Raw genomic sequence first — 21072 nt, forward strand, 5'->3', positions numbered from 1 at the left:
TCTATCATGTATTTCTGCTTCTTAGGACTTTAGTTTAGTGTGTTTGTGCTGAGAATGATCAGAAGTTGAAATAAGAAGCTCAAACATCACTCAGTGCTGTTTCTCAAACAACGTTGAACATGCAAAGGAAAAAAAGAAGGCCTTGTTACAAGCTTTTCTGCATTCCTGTGGCTTTTTTCCTGGCAGGCGCAGGTTTTGTTGGCGGAGTTTGAGCGTGTGCCTGCAGACTTTAGAGAAGTTGACTTCCTCAGCATGTGTTAGCATGTGATGGATGGCCCCGCTCTGCCTCCAGGGACTTGGGCTCCATCAGCCTTAAATATGCCCTCAGGCCAAAGAAGAGTGCTTGATTGTTACCATGACAACACCCCCCCAGTCAGCAAACATTGTTTCTCTTGTTAGGGCGCCAAGGCCTGCTTCCTGCGTGACATCCCCTTCTCTGCCATCTACTTCCCGGTCTACGCTCACACTAAAGACAAGCTGGCAGATGAGCAAGGACATTTGGGGCCCCTGCAGCTGCTGGCTGCTGGAGCCTTCGCAGGTATATATATACATATATATATACATATATACATACATATATATCCAGCCAAAAACAAAAGTCTGTGGAACACGTCAGGAATGATTTAAATCCTCATCCTACACAAAACATTACAGTAGGTAGACTTGCATTGGAACATCTCATGCAGTACAAAGAGCAGGAATGGAAAACTCTCAACATGGTCACATGATGATGTATCTTATTTTTATACACAAATATTCATGTTAATTAAAGATGGACTGTTTAAATAGCCTACTAAACATTAATGCACATCCAAGTGTTTTATATATATATATATATATATATATATATATATACGTGTATATATTCATACTTATGTGTATATGTGTATGTATATATATATATGTGTATATATGCATGTATTTGTATGTGCAAATATATGCGTGTGTATATGTATAATATACATGTTTTAGTGTATATATGTATATATATATATATGTGTGTATGTATGTGTATATATATTTGTGTGCGTGTATATATGTGAACATTTATTTATATGTATATATATACATAATGTGTGTATGTATGTATATATGTGTGTATGTTTGTGTATATATGAACATGTATTCATATGTATATACATATATGTGAAGTGAATTATATTTATATAGTGCTTTTCTCATAGTGACTCAAAGCGCTTTACATAGTGAAAGCCAATATGTAATTTTTACATTTAAAGCAGTGTGGGTGGCACTGGGAGCAGGTGGGTAAAGTGTCTTGCCCAAGGACACAACGGCAGTGACTAGGATGGCGGAAGCGGGGATTGAACCTGCAACCCTCAAGTTGCTGGCATGGCTGCTCTACCAACCGAGCTATACGGTACATATTTATTTATTTATATATATATATATATATATATATGCGTATATTTATATATACATCTTTTGTATATATATATATATACACATATATACATCCATTTTCTACCGCTTATATCTTTTGGGGTCACGGGGGGCGCTGGTGCCTATCTCAGCTACAATTGTGCGGAAGGTACACCCTCATATACATTTATATGTATATGTACATGTATATGTGTATATATATATATATAGGACCTTCCTCCAGAAGTATTTTCTTTGTCCATTCGATATATATTTATATATATTTTTTTTGTCTTTCTTTTCTTTTAATGATAATGATTTGATTTGTCATAAAAATGTAATGATTAAAAAAAATGTTACTTGGTGGGTAGACCGATGGGGCCAGCAACCTGAGGATTCCTGGTTCGATCCCCACCTTCTTTCAACCTCGTCACGTTCGTTGTGTCCTGAGCAACACTTCACCCTTGCTCCTGATGGGTGCTGGTTAGCGCCTTGCATGGCAGCTCCCTCCATCAGTGTGTGAATGTGTAAATAGTACATTACAAGTATTTACAATTTACATGAGGGTAAAAAGTCTGCTGCTTTTATTTTTGTATTGTCAGTTACACCCCTTCCAAACACTAATGCATCAAATTGAATCTTATAAGTTGTTAACCTGGTTAAGTTACACTTTCACAAGAGAGACTGTTTTGAGAGCTAATTTTTATGTACTGTGTATATTTATTTATCCTTTGTGTCTTATATTTGCTCATTTATCCATACTCACATTTTCCAGCTCCATGAGAGAAACAAAATATTAAAAAGCAAACTTTTTGAGGCAGGTCTTTTTATTGGATGTCATATTATTGTGCAAGTGTAACTAATAATAATACCTAATAATAATATTACCTAATAAAAAGCATACTTAATGATAGTCTTTTCGTCTTTCTTTCTCCTACCTCACTTTGTCCGTGCTGTCAATCATCCTTAAAGGTGTACCAGCAGCATCCCTGGTGACCCCCGCTGATGTCATCAAGACCAGACTGCAGGTGTCGGCCAGAGCGGGCCAGACCACCTACAACGGGGTCATCGACTGCTTCAGGAAGATCCTCAGGGAGGAAGGCTTCAGGGCCTTCTGGAAGGGCGCCGCAGGTATAACACACACACACACACACACACACACACACACACACACACACACACACACACACACACACACTCCTTAAGACGACCACATTATGTCTGGGTCAGTTAGTCATAGGTCTTTTTCTTTTTCATTGCCTGTTAAATGATGCAAATTGCCACATGAACCCTAATATAAGACGTCTCATATCATCATGAGATATACTTCTGAAGACAGAAGAAACACACTAATGTGTACATACACCTAATGTGTACATTCCCATGACAAATATATTAAACAACTAGTGCGTTAGCATCATAACTCCTCTGTTTGCTAACACACGTTAAGACACTTTATCCCCCAGTCAATCACTGGTGTGTGTATGTGAGTGACCGGGAGAAAAGCTCTGAATCACTTGGAGAGAAGCTGTTAATTTGCATGTCTTCATCTGTTGTATTAAAATAGAATTGAATCAAAACTAATTAAAACAAGAGCAGCGCGGTGGTTCAGGGGTTAGTGCATGTGCCTCACAATACCAATGCCCTGGGTTCAATCCCGGGATCTGTGTGGGGAGTTTGCATGTTCTCCCCGCGACTGTGCGGGATCCCCTACGGGTACTCTGGCTTCCTCCCACCTTCAAACACATGCGCCTGGGGATAAGCCCCTCCCACCTCCAAAGACATGCACCTGGGGATAAGCCCCTCCCACCTCCAAAGACATGCACCTGGGGATAGGCCCCTCCCACCTCCAAAGACATGCATCTGGGGATAAGCCCCTCCCACCTCCAAAGACATGCACCCGGGGATAGGCCCCTCCCACCTCCAAAGACATACACCTGCGGATAGGCCCCTCCCACCTCCAAAGACATGCACCTGGGGATAGGCCCCTCCCACCTTCAAACACATGCACCTGGGGATAGGCCCCTCCCATCTCCAAAGACATGCACCTGGGGATAGGCCCCTCCCACCTCCAAAGACATACACCTGGGGATAGGCCCCTCCCACTTCCAAAGACATGCACCTGGGGATAGGCCCCTCCCACCTTCAAAGACATGCACCCGGGGATAGGCCCCTCCCACCTCCAAAGACATACACCTGGGGATAGGCCCCTCCCACCTCCAAAGACATGCACCTGGGGATAGGCCCCTCCCACCTCCAAAGACATACACCTGGGGATAGGCCCCTCCCACCTCCAAAGACATGCACCTGGGGATAGGCCCCTCCCACCTTCAAACACATGCACCTGGGGATAGGCCCCTCCCACCTTCAAACACATGCACCTGGGGATAGGCCCCTCCCATCTCCAAAGACATGCACCTGGGGATAGGCCCCTCCCACCTCCAAAGACATGCACCTGGGGATAGGCTCCTCCCACTTCCAAAAACATGCACCTGGGGATAGGCCCCTCCCACCTCCAAAGACATGCACCTGGGGATAGGCCCCTCCCACCTCCAAAGACATGCACCTGGGGATAGGTTGATTGACTAAATGGTCCCTAGTGTGTGAATGTTGTCCATCTGTGTTGGCTCTGTGATGAGGTAGTGACTTGTCCAGGGTGTACGCCACCTTCCGCCTGAATGCAGCCGAGATCGGCTCCAGCACCTCCCGCGACCTCAAAAGGGACAAGCGGTAGAAAATGGATGGATGAGACAACTCTGTAGAACCCCTCCTGTTCAGTCACCTCGCTACAATGTTGTTATAAAGCAACGACAGAGTTAATTAAATGTGTTTTGTGTTTCCTTGTCCTTCATGTGTTATAATTGAAGTTGTTTCTTGAACGTTATCTTTACCTTCCTTCAGCTCGCGTGTTCAGGTCGTCACCTCAGTTCGGCGTCACTTTGCTGACCTACGAACTTCTGCAGAGATGGTTCTACATAGACTTTGGCGGCCAGTAAGTATTCAAACCCCCAACCTCCTTTGCCTGAGTGACTAACTCAACTCCTTCCCCGAAGTCAAGCAGCGGGGTCGCCGTCCTCTCCCGCTCCCGACAAGCTCCCCCCCGTCACGGGAGACCACCTGGGCGGCTATCGGCTGGCGGCCGCCACCTTTGCTGGCGTGGAGAGGAAGTTCGGCCTCCTCCTGCCAAAGTTCAACACCTGTAGCGAGGAGAGTGTCGCTGAGCTGCTGTGACCAGCGGCTCCTGCAAAGTGTCTTTACTCCTCCCAATGCTGCATGAACGTGGTCTCTGCTGTTTGTTACTCTTGTACTTCTTCACAGGGGAGCACTGTGACTAAAAAGATGCTGCTGCCTTTTTTAGGGTGAAATGAGCTCAGGTGTGTCTGCTACGTCCAGTCTTATAAGCATTTATTTAACATATATATTTTTATGAATTTTATTGGAATAAATCCTCAAACTGTCAATGCTGTGTTTATCTATTACAGGGGTCAGCAACCTAACATGTTGAAAGAGGGTGTGTGGACCAAAAATACAAAAACCAATCCGTCTGGAGCCACAAAAAATTAAAAGCCATATTACTTACAGATAGTCATGAGATATAAATTGAATTAAGAGCTCAAATATAGCTACAAATGAGGCATAATGATGCAAAATGTACATATAGCTAGCCTAAATAGCATGTTAGCATCGATTAGCTTGCAGTGACCAAATATGTCTGATTAGCACTCCACACAAGTCAATAACATCAACAAAACTCACCTTTGTGCATTCATGCACAGCGTTAAAAGTTTGGTGGACAAAATGAGACAGAAAAAGAAGCGGCATAAAACACGTCTTAGGATGTCGGAGAAAGTTATACATGTAAACAAACTAGGGTGAGTTCATGGACCGCCAAAATGAGTAGGACAAAACGGCGCTCGCCAAATGCTCGAATCAGTGAAGCATGTTTAATATAAACAGTGTGTTTTATAACAATTAGGGAGGTTTGTGTCATGTTTGTCCTACAACAGAAACTATAGTAAAACAAAAAATGTTTTTTTTTTTCCCTTCATTTTTTTCCATTTTACATACTTTTTTGAAAAAGCTCCAGAGAGCCACTTGGGCGGCGCTAAAGAGCCGCATACATTCCCTCATGTGCAAAATTAACTTTTGAAAATAATAAATATAAACTCCCTTCCCCAGTGTTGCCAAATGAGAATTACATTCTATCAATTATTGTACAAAGCTCAAATTGATGGTACCTTGAGGAATAATATAAATACCCAGTTAGATGTCACTCAGCAACAGTAAAGCATGACCACAAGTGCTGTTTATTATACTGTAGTGCAGGGGTGCTCCTACTTTTTCTGCAGGCCAGAGACTTTTCAATCTATTGACGGAGATAGATACCTACATATATCCAAATTCAAGAGTTATTTCTTTTCTCCATAGTCATATTTGAAAACAGCTAGTGTTTTTCCATTTGTGCTCTTTATGGTTGGCTGCTAAGTAGTGTGCATGTGTTAACCTTGAAGCTGTAGGAATGAGAGAACTAGCCATAACTCCCTTCTTATCTCTTCCTGTTCAGCAGAAGAACAGATATGGGGATTCGCTCTGGGGGTTGGGGGGGTATGGGTATTGAAAAAGACAAGACTTCCGTAGTGTTTGCAGATCAACTTAGGCGACGCGAATTGAATGTGTTGTTTTTTAGGTTGGTCTCTCCAAAGCTTTGGAATAAATTGCAAAATACCTATTCTGATCTAGGTTATTTAAAATCAGCTTATGTGTCATCAAAATAACTTGGGATTGACCAGCAACATAAATTCCCTCGGAGGAACATCTGGTCCAAACGCAACACTACCAAGTGGAGGGAATCTACCTCATTCATATATTTATATGAATGAGGTAGCATTTATATTAATTTATTTAGGAGATGTTTTTTTAAGTTAAATGTATTTAATGATAATACAAGCATGTCTAACATTCCTTTCTTTCATGAAGACAAAAATATAAGTTGGTATGCTTGTGATGACTTGCATTGATTGGAATCAGACAGCATCAATCAATGTTTTCTTGTATAGCCCTAAATCACAAGTGTCTCAAAGGGCTGCACAAACCACATCAACATCCTCGGCTCAGGTCCCACATCCGGGCAAGAAAAAACTCAACTTAATTGGATTACAATGAGAAACCTTGGACGGGACCGCAGATGTGTGACACACCCTCCACCATCCACCATCCACGCGATGGTGACACACCCTCCACGGGATGGTGACACACCCTCCACGGGATGGTGACACACCTTCCACCATCCACGCGATGGTGACACACCCTCCACGGGATGGTGACACACCATCCACGCGATGGTGACACACCCTCCACGGGATGGTGACACACCCTCCACCATCCACGCGATGGTGACACACCATCCACGCGATGGTGACACACCATCCACGCGATGGTGACACACCCTCCACGGGATGGTGACACACCCTCCACCGGATGGTGACACACCCTCCACCATCCACGCGATGGTGACACACCCTCCACGCGATGGTGACACACCCTCCACCATCCACGCGATGGTGACACACCCTCCACCATCCACGCGATGGTGACACACCCTCCACGGGATGGTGACACACCCTCCACCATCCACGCGATGGTGACACACCCTCCACGGGATGGTGACACACCCTCCACGGGATGGTGACACACCCTCCACGGGATGGTGACATACCCTCCACCATCCACGCGATGGTGACACACCATCCACGCGATGGTGACACACCCTCCACGGGATAGTGACACACCCTCCACCATCCACGCGATGGTGACACACCCTCCACGGGATGGTGACACACCCTCCTCCATCCACGCGATGGTGACACACCCTCAACCATCAACGCGATGGTGACACACCTTCCACGGGATGGTGACACACCCTCCACCATCCATGTGATGGGGTGACACACCCGCCACCACTTCCACGCGATGGTGACACTCCCTCCACGGGATGGTGACACACCCTCCACCATCCATGTGATGGGGTGACACACCCGCCACCACTTCCACACGATGGTGACACACCCTCCACGGGATGGTGACACACCCTCCACCATCCATGTGATGGGGTGACACACCCGCCACCACTTCCACGCGATGGTGACACACCATCCACGCGATGGTGACACACCATCCACGCGATGGTGACACACCCTCCACCATCCACGCGATGGTGACACACCCGCCACCACTTCCACGCGATGGTGACACACCCTCCACCATCCATGTGATGGGGTGACACACCCGCCACCACTTCCACGCGATGGTGACACACCCTCCACGGGATGGTGACACACCCTCCACCATCCATGTGATGGGGTGACACACCCGCCACCACTTCCACGCGATGGTGACACACCATCCACGCGATGGTGACACACCATCCACGCGATGGTGACACACCCTCCACGGGATGGTGACACACCCTCCACGGGATGGTGACATACCCTCCACCATCCACGCGATGGTGACACACCCTCCACCATCCACGCGATGGTGACACACCCTCCACCATCCACGCGATGGTGACACACCCTCCACGCGATGGTGACACACCCTCCACGGGATGGTGACACACCCTCCACCATCCACGCGATGGTGACACACCCTCCACCATCCACGCGATGGTGACACACCCTCCACGGGATGGTGACACACCCTCCACCATCCACGGGATGGTGACACACCCTCCACCATCCACGAGATGGTGACACACCCTTCACGGGATGGTGACACACCCTCCACCATCCACGCGATGGTGACACACCCTCCACGGGATGGTGACACACCCTCCACCATCCACGCGATGGTGACACACCCTCCACGGGATGGTGACACACCCTCCTCCATCCACGCGATGGTGACACACCCTCAACCATCAACGCGATGGTGACACACCTTCCACGGGATGGTGACACACCCTCCACCATCCATGTGATGGGGTGACACACCCGCCACCACTTCCACGCGATGGTGACACTCCCTCCACGGGATGGTGACACACCCTCCACCATCCATGTGATGGGGTGACACACCCGCCACCACTTCCACGCGATGGTGACACACCATCCACGCGATGGTGACACACCCTCCACCATCCACGCGATGGTGACACACCCGCCACCACTTCCACGCGATGGTGACACACCCGCCACCACTTCCACGCGATGGTGACACACCCTCCACGGGATGGTGACACACCCTCCACGGGATGGTGACACACCCTCCACCATCCATGTGATGGGGTGACACACCCGCCACCACTTCCACGCGATGGTGACACACCCGCCACCACTTCCACGCGATGGTGACACACCCTCCACGGGATGGTGACACACCCTCCACGGGATGGTGACACACCCTCCACCATCCATGTGATGGGGTGACACACCCGCCACCACTTCCACGCGATGGTGACACACCCGCCACCACTTCCACGCGATGGTGACACACCCTCCACGGGATGGTGACACACCCTCCACGGGATGGTGACACACCCTCCACCATCCATGTGATGGGGTGACACACCCGCCACCACTTCCACGCGATGGCGACACTCCCCCCAACAATCCACACGAGGGGCACCCCTGCTGTAGCGCATAATGAATGCACTTTTTACCTTTAGACTGGAAAAAATAGATTATCTAGCCCTTAAAATAAATGTTTGATCCCAGCAGGACTTGCATCTCAATTACAGCATCAGGGCGACACACTAAAATATTGGAAAATATAATATAATTAAAGCTGCAAGCAGCAATGGACGGGACCGACTTTTGCTGGTGTTTCCTGCTTTTACCCATTCAACATATCTTTACCCGCACATTACCTACCTTCTCTGCAGTGTGTGGTCAGGCTGGTGCTTCCTGCTTTTAAGCGGTCATCTTGACACGGCAGCAGCGCAGCAGCATCAGCGCAGAAGTTCTTTGAAGGCTCGTAAAATCAAAACCGGAGCAGTTAGAAAAACTCTTGGCGCAACTTTTAATCAGAAGGGTCTCCTGTGCGAGTTTGAAGCCGACACAACAAACGCGCTCAGAGGAGATAATGTTTAAAAAAAAGGTGACAGGCTTTTACAAAACTTTTGTTTTGAAGGGATAATTGCCAACTTCCTGTTGATTTTTGCTGAAGGATGTCAATTAATGAAATGTGGGTCCAAGTGAGACCTACATAGACGTTTTTGTTTCATGTCTCTACGACATTCCTACCGGAAGTTACAAGCCGTTTTGTCAGTGCTTTTTCCTAGGGGGCGCTAGAGCGCAATTTTGAGTTTTGGGGTTTGATTTTTGTATTAGATCGCAATTTGCACACGTCCTGATGTGTGTGTTGAGTTTGGTGAGTTTTGAAGCATTTTAAGGGAATCAAATTACAGCTCAAAGAGGCAAGTATTACATTTTTTAGGAAAATGTTGTATTGAAGGGGTTTTTGCCAACTTCCTGTTGATTTTCGCTGAAGGAAGTCAGTGTATGAAATGTAGGTCTAAGTCAGACCCACATAGAGGTTTTTGTTTCATGTCTCTACGACATTCCTAACGGAAGCTACAAGCAGTTTTGTCAGTGCTTTTTCCTAGGGGGCGCTAGAGCGCAATTTTGAGTTTTGGGGTTTGATTTTTGTATTAGATCGCAATTTGCACACGTCCTGATGTGTGTGTTGAGTTTGGTGAGTTTTGAAGCATTTTAAGGGAATCAAATTACAGCTCAAAGAGGCAAGTATTACATTTTTTAGGAAAATTTTGTATTGAAGGGGTTTTTGCCAACTTCCTTTTGATTTTCGCTGAAGGAAGTCAGTGTATGAAATGTAGGTCTAAGTCAGACCCACATAGAGGTTTTTGTTTCATGTCTCTACAACATTCCTAACGGAAGTTACAAGCAGTTTTGTCTGTGTTTTTCCTGGGGGGCGCTAGAGCGCAATTTTGAGCTGATCCGCTTGAGATGGTTTCCTGTGGACGGCACTCTCGCTGCTGTCTTGGAGCCACTATGGATTGAACTTTCACAGTATCATGTTAGACCCGCTCGACATCCATTGCTTTCGGTCCCCTAGAGGGGGGGGGGGTTGCCCACATCTGAGGTCCTCTCCAAGGTTTCTCATAGTCAGCATTGTCACTGGCGTCCCACTGGATGTGAATTCTCCCTGCCCACTGGGTGTGAGTTTTCCTTGCCCTTTTGTGGGTTCTTCCGAGGATGTTGTAGTCGTAATGATTTGTGCAGTCCTTTGAGACATTTGTGATTTGGGGCTATATAAATAAACATTGATTGATTGAGTTATGGGGTTTGTTTTTTTTGATTAGATCGCAATTTTCGCCAGTCCTGATGTGTGTGTAGAATTTGGTGAGTTTTGAAGCATGTTAAGGGGGTCAAATTACAGCTCAAAGAGGCGGCAGTATTAATAATAATAATAAAACCTTAGAAATACAATAGGGTCCTCTGTCCCAAAGGGACATTCGGTCCCTAAATATGTGAGAAAAGAAATGAGATATTATCAATGACTTTATAGATCTCTGAGTGTTTACAGCATAGATGAGGACATTACAAGTCAGAAGATGTGAAAAGGATGAAGTGTTTACATTCCAGGATGTATATATCTGTGATTGCTTCAGCGACGTGAAGGAGGAGTGATTAAAAACATGCAAAGAAAGAAAATATTTGGCTGGAGGAAGTTGTACTTAAGGCGGAATGAAGTTGAAGTTGAATGTTTAAGGCATCTGGTTAGAGTGTGGCCTTTCTAGAAGGCAGACATTATCAGCCGGCTGCAGAAGAAGAAACCTGTGGTCTGCTGGTTCCAGCTGCTCCCAAAGAGCATCCCGGCCGCCGCTTCAGACCGCCAGGCGTTGAGAGGCCAGCTCCTCCGCGTCGTCTTGGTTCTCGTTGATCTCGGCCAGCGTGCGGACAAAGCGGCTCCACTCGTCATTTCGCGGCGTGGCGATTTGCTGGTGAAGGAAGGAGAGGGCGGAGTTAGCTGACAACAAGGACAGAAGTATTTATCACAAGACACGTGACTTCACAATGTCCTTCACTACATCGCCGTGTAGACGCGCTGGTTTTGCTTTAGAAAAGCTGAGAGAAGCCAGGTGCCACAATGGACCATGTGACAGCCACTCTCTTCTCTGATTGGTCGCCAGCAGGCACAAGAATATAAACAGGAAGAAGGATTCGGAAGTATCCATGGACTTCACACAATTAATCATGATATTTCAATCAAATAATGACAAGGATGTGGCATCAGAGGTTTGGTCTTGAACTGGGTAAGAAGCTATTTAACCAACAGGAAAACAATATGCAAAGATCTTGGGGTGTACCCCAGGGATCAATACTGGGACCAAGATTATTCCACATTTGTAAAGTTACAAAGGACGTAAGTTAGTTTTATTTGCAGATGACACAACTGCTTTCTGTTCAGGAGAGAACACAGAAAATTATACACATAATAACAGAAGAAATGAACAAATTTAAAAAAAAGGGTTTGACAAAAACAGACTATTTTGGAATCTTAGTCAAACTAAAATAATGCTACTTGGTAACAGTAGAAAAGAACATCATACACGAATACAAATAGACAGAGTAGACATTGAAAGGGTAAAAGAAACCAGATTTTGGGGAGTATTAGTAGATGATAAAATGAACTGGAAATCTCATATACAAAACATACAACATAAGGTGGCAAGAAATATTTCAATAATGAATAAAGTCAAATACTTCCCGGGCCAAAAATCACTTTATATTCTCTACTGCTCACTAGTGTTACATATCTGAGTTATTGTGTGGAAATATGAGGAAATAACTAGAAATGTGCGCTACATTCGTTAACCGTGTTACAAAAAAGATCAATTGGATTGATAAATAATGTTGGAAATAGAGAACATACAAAAACTTTATTTATTGACTCAAATATATTAAAGCGCGATGATTTGGTAAAATTGCAAACAGCTAAAATGATGTACAAAGCAAACTACAACCTGCTACCAAAGAATGTACAACAATTCTTCTCTACTAAAGTGGAGAAATATAATCTTAGAGGAAAATGTAATTTAAAACATCTGTATGCACGTACAACACTTAGAACCTTTAGCATATCAGTATGTGGAATTAAATGATGGAATTAGTAAAGAAATTATGATCCACTTTTAGAGCTTGTTCAAATGAATAGTGCTCACAAAGTACAAAGAAGAATTATGAGATACACTTTCTACCTTATTGACATAAAAATATTAATCTCAGTCTGTTAATAATGACTGACTTCATTATAAATTACAAGAGCTGCTCTATTACTCACTCACGGATGTCATTGTGCTACAAAATGAAGTCAGTAATTGAACGTATATATTTGTGAACACTCTGAAGTGGGAAAGGAGTAGGATTTAAAAAGTGTTGCTCCTTCCCTCTCCTTTTCAGACATGATGTCAAGTGAAATGATATGAAATTGTGTGATGTATTATACTGGAAGTGTGTTCATCTTCCAAATCAACTAAAGACAGAATGTAAACAAGTAGAAGGTTTGCAGTGTGCAGCAGTGAGGGAGACAACACAAGTAGAAAGTTTGCAGTGTGCAGCAGTGAGGGAGACAACACAAGTAGAAGGTTTGCAGTGTGCAGCAGTGAGGGAGACAACACAAGTAGAAGGTTTGCAGTGTGCAGCAGTGAGGGAGACAACACAAGTAGAAGGTCTGCAGTGTGCAGCAGTGAGGGAGACAACACAAGTAGAAGGTTTGCAGTGTGCAGCAGTGAGTGAGACAACACAAGTAGAAGGTCTGCAGTGTGCAGCAGTGAGGGAGACAACACAAGTAGAAGGTTTGCAGTGTGCAGCAGTGAGGGAGACAACACAAGTAGAAGGTTTGCAGTGTGCAGCAGTGAGGGAGACAACACAAGTAGAAGGTTTGCAGTGTGCAGCAGTGAGGGAGACAACACAAGTAGAAGGTTTGCAGTGTGCAGCAGTGAGTGAGACAACACAAGTAGAAGGTCTGCAGTGTGCAGTAGTGAGGGAGACAACACAAGTAGAAGGTTTGCAGTGTGCAGCAGTGAGGGAGACAACACAAGTAGAAGGTTTGCAGTGTGCAGCAGTGAGTGAGAGAACACAAGTAGAGGGTTTGCAGTGTGCAGCAGTGAGGGAGACAACACAAGTAGAGGGTTTGCAGTGTGCAGCAGTGAGGGAGACAACACAAGTAGTGTGAGCAAAATGACAGTAAGGAGATTGAAATGAGTTTGTTCACCTCTCCGACTTCATAGACCAGAACTTGGCCATCAGAGTCTCCCACAGCGATTTCTCTTCCGGAATGAGCCCATCGGATCCGGTTGAGGGCCGGGTTCCCGTCCACCGTCACGCTGGCTGTCGGGACCTGCAGGTGAGGTCATGTGATCACGCAACAGGCACCAGACTAACAGTACATCAGAACAAAAAGAGAGACTCCAAACTTAGTTGTTAAAGTGACATGAACCATGACCTCCGCACTGATACTAGCAAGACTGCAGCTATGGGTTTACTAACCTATGGATGACTTTTTTTATTTTAATTATCCAACTAATCCAGAGATGTCAGACATGCAGCCCAAAACAGGGATAAGTTAACCAAGTGTAAAACTGAGCTGCATTTTAAAATGAAAGAAACTGCCGTTCTAAATGTGTCCACTGGATGTCGCAATAGCAATTCTGTTAGGCAAGCAAATAGTTTCTACCGGGGCGAGCAAGTATACCAAGCCAGAGGCACACGGCACCCTTTGTTCTTCAACTGTGCTTCTTTTCAAAGGGCTTTATACATAAAGTTGCTATGGTATGCCTAAATAGAACTACAAAAACCTGGTTTTACAAATAAACTAACGCCATGTTAAGTCCTAATAATAAATACCGTGATTGTTGGTCCAATCCACCATATTTTCTTCCTCAAGTTTCATAAGAGAAACTAAAAGTTTTGTTGTTGTGCAGGAAAGACAGGTGCTTTATGTCAAGGCGTGGACTTTGGGGTTTGTTTTCCCGGAAGGCAAAGGAAAGTTGGAGCGGTCAAGGCGTGAAGGTAAGGACATGGTTTAATCTTAACTCAAAACAGGAACAAACAAAAGGCACTCACAAGGTGATACAAAAACTTGGCTGTGAAAACAAAACTTTCACTAAGGGAGAAACTATTAACATGAAACAAAACTCAATATCTGTGACATGAAAAAACAAAAACTTATGTGGCATGGCAAGAAGCATAACTATGGACCGGCATGAGTAACAGAGGTACAGTCGCCAGGCTGACTACCTGGAAACTGTGGCTTTAAATAATACTGTGGTGATTAGTGGAAACAGGTGCGTGACATGGGGACAAGGTGAAAACTAATGGGTTGACATGGAAACAAAGCAAACAAGGAAGTGCAAAAACAGGAAACAATGGCGTCTTAAACAAAACAGAACATAACTAAACAAAACAAGATCACAAGACATGACACTTTATTCTACACGGATGACAACATTATAACCTCTTTGGTGATATTTTTTGGCATGAAGAACATATCCTTAATAGTATTAATAAAGCAGATGAATACATCTCTCAACAGCATATACTGAAACCTACTATCGCTAGCAAACATTGCTGGACAACAGGACATTTATCACAAAAATGAGACAAAATATGAGTTTCACACCATAAAAACAACTGCAGACATTAGTTGGAGTTGAGACTAATATTTGTAGCAGGAAATCAACTGCAAATAAACTTTTTCTCATTAGCGTCACAATCCCAGCAGCACGGCACTGGTGATGTCAACCAAGTACGCTACTTAGCCGTGCAGGAATAAGTCCAACTTTGTCTTTCACTCATTCATGCCTAACTTGTGGACCCCCCAGATGTGCCTCCGATCTTTCCTTCTGTAAATACTGTGAGTGTCAAATGAAGTGAGATTGTAGCAAGTAGTAACGTTTTGGTGACGATCAATGTTTTGAATCATTAAAAATATATTTTTCTTTAGAGTGCATAAATCCACTCCATCCCATTTCAAATGTTTTTTTCATGATGGCTTTTATATTTGCATCTAACCATTTTCTACCGCTTATTCCCTTTCGGGGTGGCGGGGGGCGCTGGCGCCTATCTCAGCTACAATCGGGCGGAAGGCAGGGTACACCCTGGACAAGTCGCCACCTCATCGCAGGGCCAACACAGATAGACAGACAACATTCACACTCACATTCACACACTAGGGCCAATTTAGTGTTGCCAATCAACCTATCCCCAGGTGCATGTCTTTGGAGGTGGGAGGAAGCCGGAGTACCCGGAGGGAACCCACGCATTCACGGGGAGAACATGCAAACTCCACACAGAAAGATCCCGAGCCTGGATTTGAACCCAGGACTGCAGGAACTTCGTATTGTGAGGCAGACGCACTAACCCCTCTGCCACCTATTTGCATCTAAAAAAATGTAAAAATACGGCCAAATCTGCACTGCTTCAGGTAGATAAACAGTAGCCTGGAGGGGCTGTGGACGACGCCTGAAAGCCGGAAGTGCCCGGATGTGCCTCAAGGTCACGTGATTGCAACCCCCCTCGAGCTTTCACACACACTTATTTCATTTTAACATGAAAATTCAACAGGTTCTCAAATCCCGATGTACTAAAGGGCACTTAAAAAGCCAAGATCCCCTGAGAGCGCAGTGAGGCAACACTGTAGGAATGTGACAACAAATACTATTAATAATAACCGCTGTAAAACTCCCGACCCGTAGCATTACCATTTTAAATGAAAATGATGAAAAACTGTGATAAACTCATGGACTGACCCGAGCCAGCTCGCTAACTTAAAAAGGAACTTTACTTTTAAGTTTGCCTATCATTCCCAATCAATATGAAATGTGAAGTGAAGTGAATTGAATTATATTTATATAGCGCTTTTTCTCTAATGACTCAAAGCGCTTTACATAGTGAAACCCAATATCTAATTTTTACATTTAAACCAGTGTGGGTGGCACTGGGAGCAGGTGGGTAAAGTGTCTTGCCCAAGGACACAACGGCAGTGACTAGGATGGCGGAAGCGGGGATCGAACCTGCGACCTTCAAGTTGCTGGCACGGCCGCTCTACCAACCGAGCTATAAAAAATTAAAAAAATGGACTTGTATAGCGCTTTTCTACCTTCAAGGTACTCAAAGCGCTTTGACACTACTTCCACATTTACCCATTCACACACACATTCACACACTGATGGAGGGAGCTGCCATGCAAGGCGCCAACCAGCACCCATCAGGAGCAAGGGTGAAGTGTCTTGCTCAGGACACAACGGACGTGACGAGGTTGGTACTAGGTGGGATTTGAACCAGGGACCCTCGGGTTGCGCACGGCCACTCTCCCACTGCGACACGCCGTCCCTATACCGCATAAAGAATTTTAATGCACTTCCACTTGTAAAAAAAACTCAAATAAAAGCCTGCTTACAGTGGAGCCAAAGGGAGGCCATCTATTCCGCCCATAAAATCCAATTAAAAAACATCCAAAAGGCACCAACAAGAGTCCATTTACATTTTGTGACTTAATAGGAACCAAGTATTAATGATATTGTTATTACAAGTACGCCTATGTTGACATCATCAAGTGGTCAGCTGTTTCCTCGCTTCCCTGCTCCCTGGAAGTTTATTGCAGATCATAAATCATTCCTCTCACTTGAATAGAAAAAGGCTGAGGATGTATTCCGACAAGTCGATATATTTTGACAGCCAAATTAGACCCGGATATGTGCCCGTTACCACATTACACATATAATAATAATAATAATAATAATAATGGGGCGGCATGGTGCAGTGGGTGGAGCGGCCGTGACAGAAACCTGAGGGTTGCAGGTTCGCTTCCCACCTATTAACATCCAAATCGCTGCCGTTGTGTCCTTGGGCAGGACACTTCACCCTTTGCCGCCGGTGCCGCTCACACTGGTGAATGAATGATGAATGAATGATTGGTGGTGGTCGGAGGGGCCGTAGGCGCAAACTGGCAGCCACGCTTCCGTCAGTCTACCCCAGGGCAGCTGTGGCTACTGATGTAGCTTACCACCACCATCGTGTGAATGAATGATGGGTTCCCACTTCTCTGTGAGCGCTTTGAGTATCTAACAATAGAAAAGCGCGATATAAATCTAATCCATTATTATTATTATTATTATTACATATACCGTATTTCCCGCACTATAAGGCGCACCTAAAAACCTCAAATTTTCTCAAAAGCTGACAGTGCGCCTTATAATCCGGTGGACCTTATATGTGGACCAATATTGAGCCACCACAGGTCTCGCAACCACCGACTTCATTTTCCCCCATAGGAGATAAAGTGCGCTTCTTCTTCTACGATAAGCAGCCGCCGACTTAATTTTCCCCCATAGAAGAAGAAGAGTGCGGGAGGCGTGCCGTTTCTGTGTGTTAATGTAAAGAGCCCAAAATGTCTCCTATTAAGAGACACACTTACGACGCTGAGTTTAAAGTCAAGGTGATCAGTCACACAGTAGAAGACAGGAATAGAACAGTAGTGAGAGAATTTAACATTAACAGCAGCGACACTGACTCCTTTAATGACGACTTCCACGAGACATGTTGGATGCCGTATTCGCCCAACTGTTTGATTCCAACACTGAAGAAGAATTAGAGGGATTCATGGATGAGGAATAACTTAATAAAGTGAGCTTTACATGTTTATTTTGTGTGTTGTTTCGTGTGACATTATCCTTTGAGCAACGTTGAGTTTTTTGCACTATTTCGAGTGTTACTACATCGTGATTTACGTTTGATTTACCGTAACAGTATCAGACTGTTTTTTACCTGTTTATTGAATCGGGGAAAATAATAAAACAGCTGTTTATTCATTTTGGGAGTGAACAGAGTTGTCAGAACGCTGGTTTGTAATCTATTAATGAAGTTTGACTGACCTATCTGACTGTTTTGTTGACATTCCCTTTAGCGCAGCTCCATCTAATGGATGCATAACGTAACCCCAGCCTCTACTGTTGCATCTATTCTATGCAACTTAAAATGCGGTGCGCCTCATATATGAACAAAGTTTTACAATAGGCCATTCATTGAAGGTGCGCCTTATAGTGCGGAAAATATGGTACTTACATCATGTATATAAATACTTCATGGAGGTGTTTGGAAGTTTTATAGGCACCTAACATAGGCTCTATTGTAATTTGACTTTTTATCAAATGTATTTAATATTTAGAATGCATTAAAAAAAAAAAATCTCATAATGTCTTTCATAATGATTGTAAAGGATTGCCAAAATTCCCCCCAAAAAGTGCAGTTCCCCTTTAAATGTTAATAAGAAAACAAGTGCCATTAACGACAATCCCCATCAACAAAACAACATTCTTCGATCTGAACTTATGTAAACACATTGCAGTCTGAGCAACTAAGCTGTTTAATTGTGCACATTGAACCTAACGAGGACCGCTGAACAGAGGAGGACAAGGCCCGGAAGAAATATTGGAAAATAACATTTTTATTTGTTACCTACTTTTCATTTAAATAAATCTTAAAGTGCTACAGTACAAACAATATTCAAAACAATAAAAGCTTAGCCATTGAAAGAGATACAATACTAAGACTAAAACACAATCTGTCAAGCATAAGAGACAAAATAGTGGGTTTTCTAACAGTGTCTCTATTTATTTTAGTTATCTAAAAAAAATGACTTGGTCAAAAGATTTGAGTGTGTGTCAAAGTACTTTTTGAACACATTCAGCAATACCGTGATCATTTTGGTCACGATAACCGTGATATGAAATGTTCCTATGGTTACATGCCTCGCCCCTTGACAAGATATCATCAAATTACAAAGTTAAAGTAGCAATGATTGTCACACACACACTAGGTGTGGCGAAATTATTCTAGGCATTTGACCCATCCCCTTGTTCGCCCCCTGCGAGGTGAGGGGAGCAGTGAGCAGCAACAGTGGCCACGCCCAGGAATCATTTTGGGTGATTTAACCCCCAATTCCAACCCTTGCTGCTGAGTGCCAAGCAGGGAGGAAATGGCTCCCATTTTTATAGTCTTTGGTATGACTCGGCCGGGGTTTGAACTCCCAACCTACCCATCTCAGGGCGGACACTCTAACCACTAGGCCGTAAATGGTTGCTGAGATGCTGGACATTGAGGAAATTAAGAACGTTAAGTGTTGTACCTCGGTGTCGTTGTTGAGGTTCCACAGATCCAGGTGTCCAACGCCGTCCACGCAGGCAAACAGAGCTGGGTGAGTGGGCGACCACATGACATCGTACACGTAGTCCGAGTTATCCTCGAATGAGTAGAGCGGCTTGTTGTTCTGCAAATACGTCCAACAGGGGATAAAATGATCACAATCCTTTTAACACAGAGGTATTTATTGAAGAAGTCAGTATGTTTGTTATTGTTGCTGCAGTTTGTACTGACAGCTTATTAAGTTAAAAGTTAAGTTTAAATACCAATGATTGTCACACACACACTAGGTGTGGTGAAATTTGTCCTCTGCATTTAACCCATCACCCTTGATCACCCCCTGGGAGGTGAGAGGAGCAATGAGCAGCAGTGGTGGCCGCTCCCGGGAACCTTTTTTGTGATTTAAACCCAATTCCAAACCTTGATGCTGAGTGCCAAGCAGGGAGGTAATTGCTCCCATTTTTATAGTCTTTGGTAGGACTTGGCCGGGGTTTGAACTCACAACCTACCCATCTCAGGGCGGACACTTTAACCACTAGGCCACTGAGTAGGTCATTAAAGCGACTGATCAGCTTTAATCTTTGTGAATGCAGTTTTTTGTATTGAACCTCAGCAATGTGACTATTTGCTGCACATGCAGAGTGTCTCGTGGTCTCTTTAGGGCAGGGGTCGGGAACCTTTTTGGCTGAGAGAGCCATGAAAGCCAAATTTTTTAAAGTGTATTACCGTGAGAGCCGTATCATATGTTTTAACACTGAATACAACTAAATGCATGCATTTTTTAAGTAAGACCTACATTTTTAGAGTATAACTCTTATATTTTATATCATTTTTATTCTGAAGCGAACCAGTAATAAATAAAATACTTGTTTGGCAACACTAAATTGGCCCTAGTGTGTGAATGTGAGTGTGAATGTTGTCTGTCTATCTGTGTTGGCCCTGTGATGAGGTGGCGACTTGTCCAGGGTGTACACCGCCTTCTGCCCAAATGCAGCTGAGATAGGCTCCAGCAACCCCCACGACCCCAAAAGGGACAAGCGGTAGAGAATAGATGAGAAAACGGATGGATGGATTAAAATGCATAAGAATGTTTTATATGTTAAACGTTATTTTTAACACCGATTACTGGCGGAATTATTCATTACTAATCGTGTTAAGTATTGTCAGCTCAGATGTATCTGAGAGCCACATGCAGTCATCAAAAGAGCCACATCTGGCTCTAGAGCCATAGGTTCCCTACCCCTGTTCTAGCCAGTGGCTGCGTCTTACCTTGGTGCTCCACAGTTTGACCGTCCAGTCAAAAGAGGAGGTGACGAACAGGTGGGAGAAGTCCAGCGGCCCGGCGGCTGTGTGGCAGTCGATGCCTGTGATTGGCCCGTGGTGACCCTCGAACATCTCACTGATGCCCGCCTTGCTGTGAAACCCAGATAGAAAATGCTAACACATGACAAGACAATCGTTTCTGTGTGTTCACATTTACACGCCAAAAACAAAGTAAATACCTTAGTCTCAGGTTCAAAGTGTCATA

At 44.5% G+C, this 21072-nt stretch overlaps 2 protein-coding genes across 5 annotated transcripts in view; one reads left to right on the forward strand and one right to left on the reverse strand.

Moving 5' to 3' along the window:
* LOC133538418 (electrogenic aspartate/glutamate antiporter SLC25A12, mitochondrial-like) overlaps positions 1-4841 on the forward strand; it is a 75334-nt gene extending 70493 nt beyond the window's left edge. For 2 of the 3 annotated variants that reach the window (XM_061880037.1, XM_061880039.1), the window contains 4 exons: positions 400-538; positions 2353-2511; positions 4282-4372; positions 4434-4841. In XM_061880037.1, the coding sequence (XP_061736021.1) occupies positions 400-538; positions 2353-2511; positions 4282-4372; positions 4434-4611 (567 nt within the window). In that variant the 3' untranslated portion in view covers positions 4612-4841. Of the gene's footprint in view, positions 1-399; positions 539-2352; positions 2512-4035; positions 4184-4281; positions 4373-4433 lie in introns of those variants that run through there. The other variant, XM_061880038.1, reaches the window with a different exon arrangement.
* A 6047-nt stretch (positions 4842-10888) lies between these two features.
* Positions 10889-21072, reverse strand: part of LOC133538422 (dynein, cytoplasmic 1, intermediate chain 2a-like) — a 49870-nt gene continuing 39686 nt past the window's right edge. For both annotated transcript variants that reach the window (XM_061880044.1, XM_061880042.1), the window contains 4 exons: positions 20814-20958; positions 19531-19671; positions 13618-13743; positions 10889-11341 (listed from right to left, as the gene is read on the reverse strand). In XM_061880044.1, the coding sequence (XP_061736028.1) occupies positions 11228-11341; positions 13618-13743; positions 19531-19671; positions 20814-20958 (526 nt within the window). In that variant the 3' untranslated portion in view covers positions 10889-11227. The remainder of the gene's footprint in view (positions 11342-13617; positions 13744-19530; positions 19672-20813; positions 20959-21072) is intronic.

Source organism: Nerophis ophidion, linkage group LG19, assembly GCF_033978795.1.
Source record: "Nerophis ophidion isolate RoL-2023_Sa linkage group LG19, RoL_Noph_v1.0, whole genome shotgun sequence".
Taxonomy (NCBI): Eukaryota; Metazoa; Chordata; class Actinopteri; order Syngnathiformes; family Syngnathidae; genus Nerophis; species Nerophis ophidion.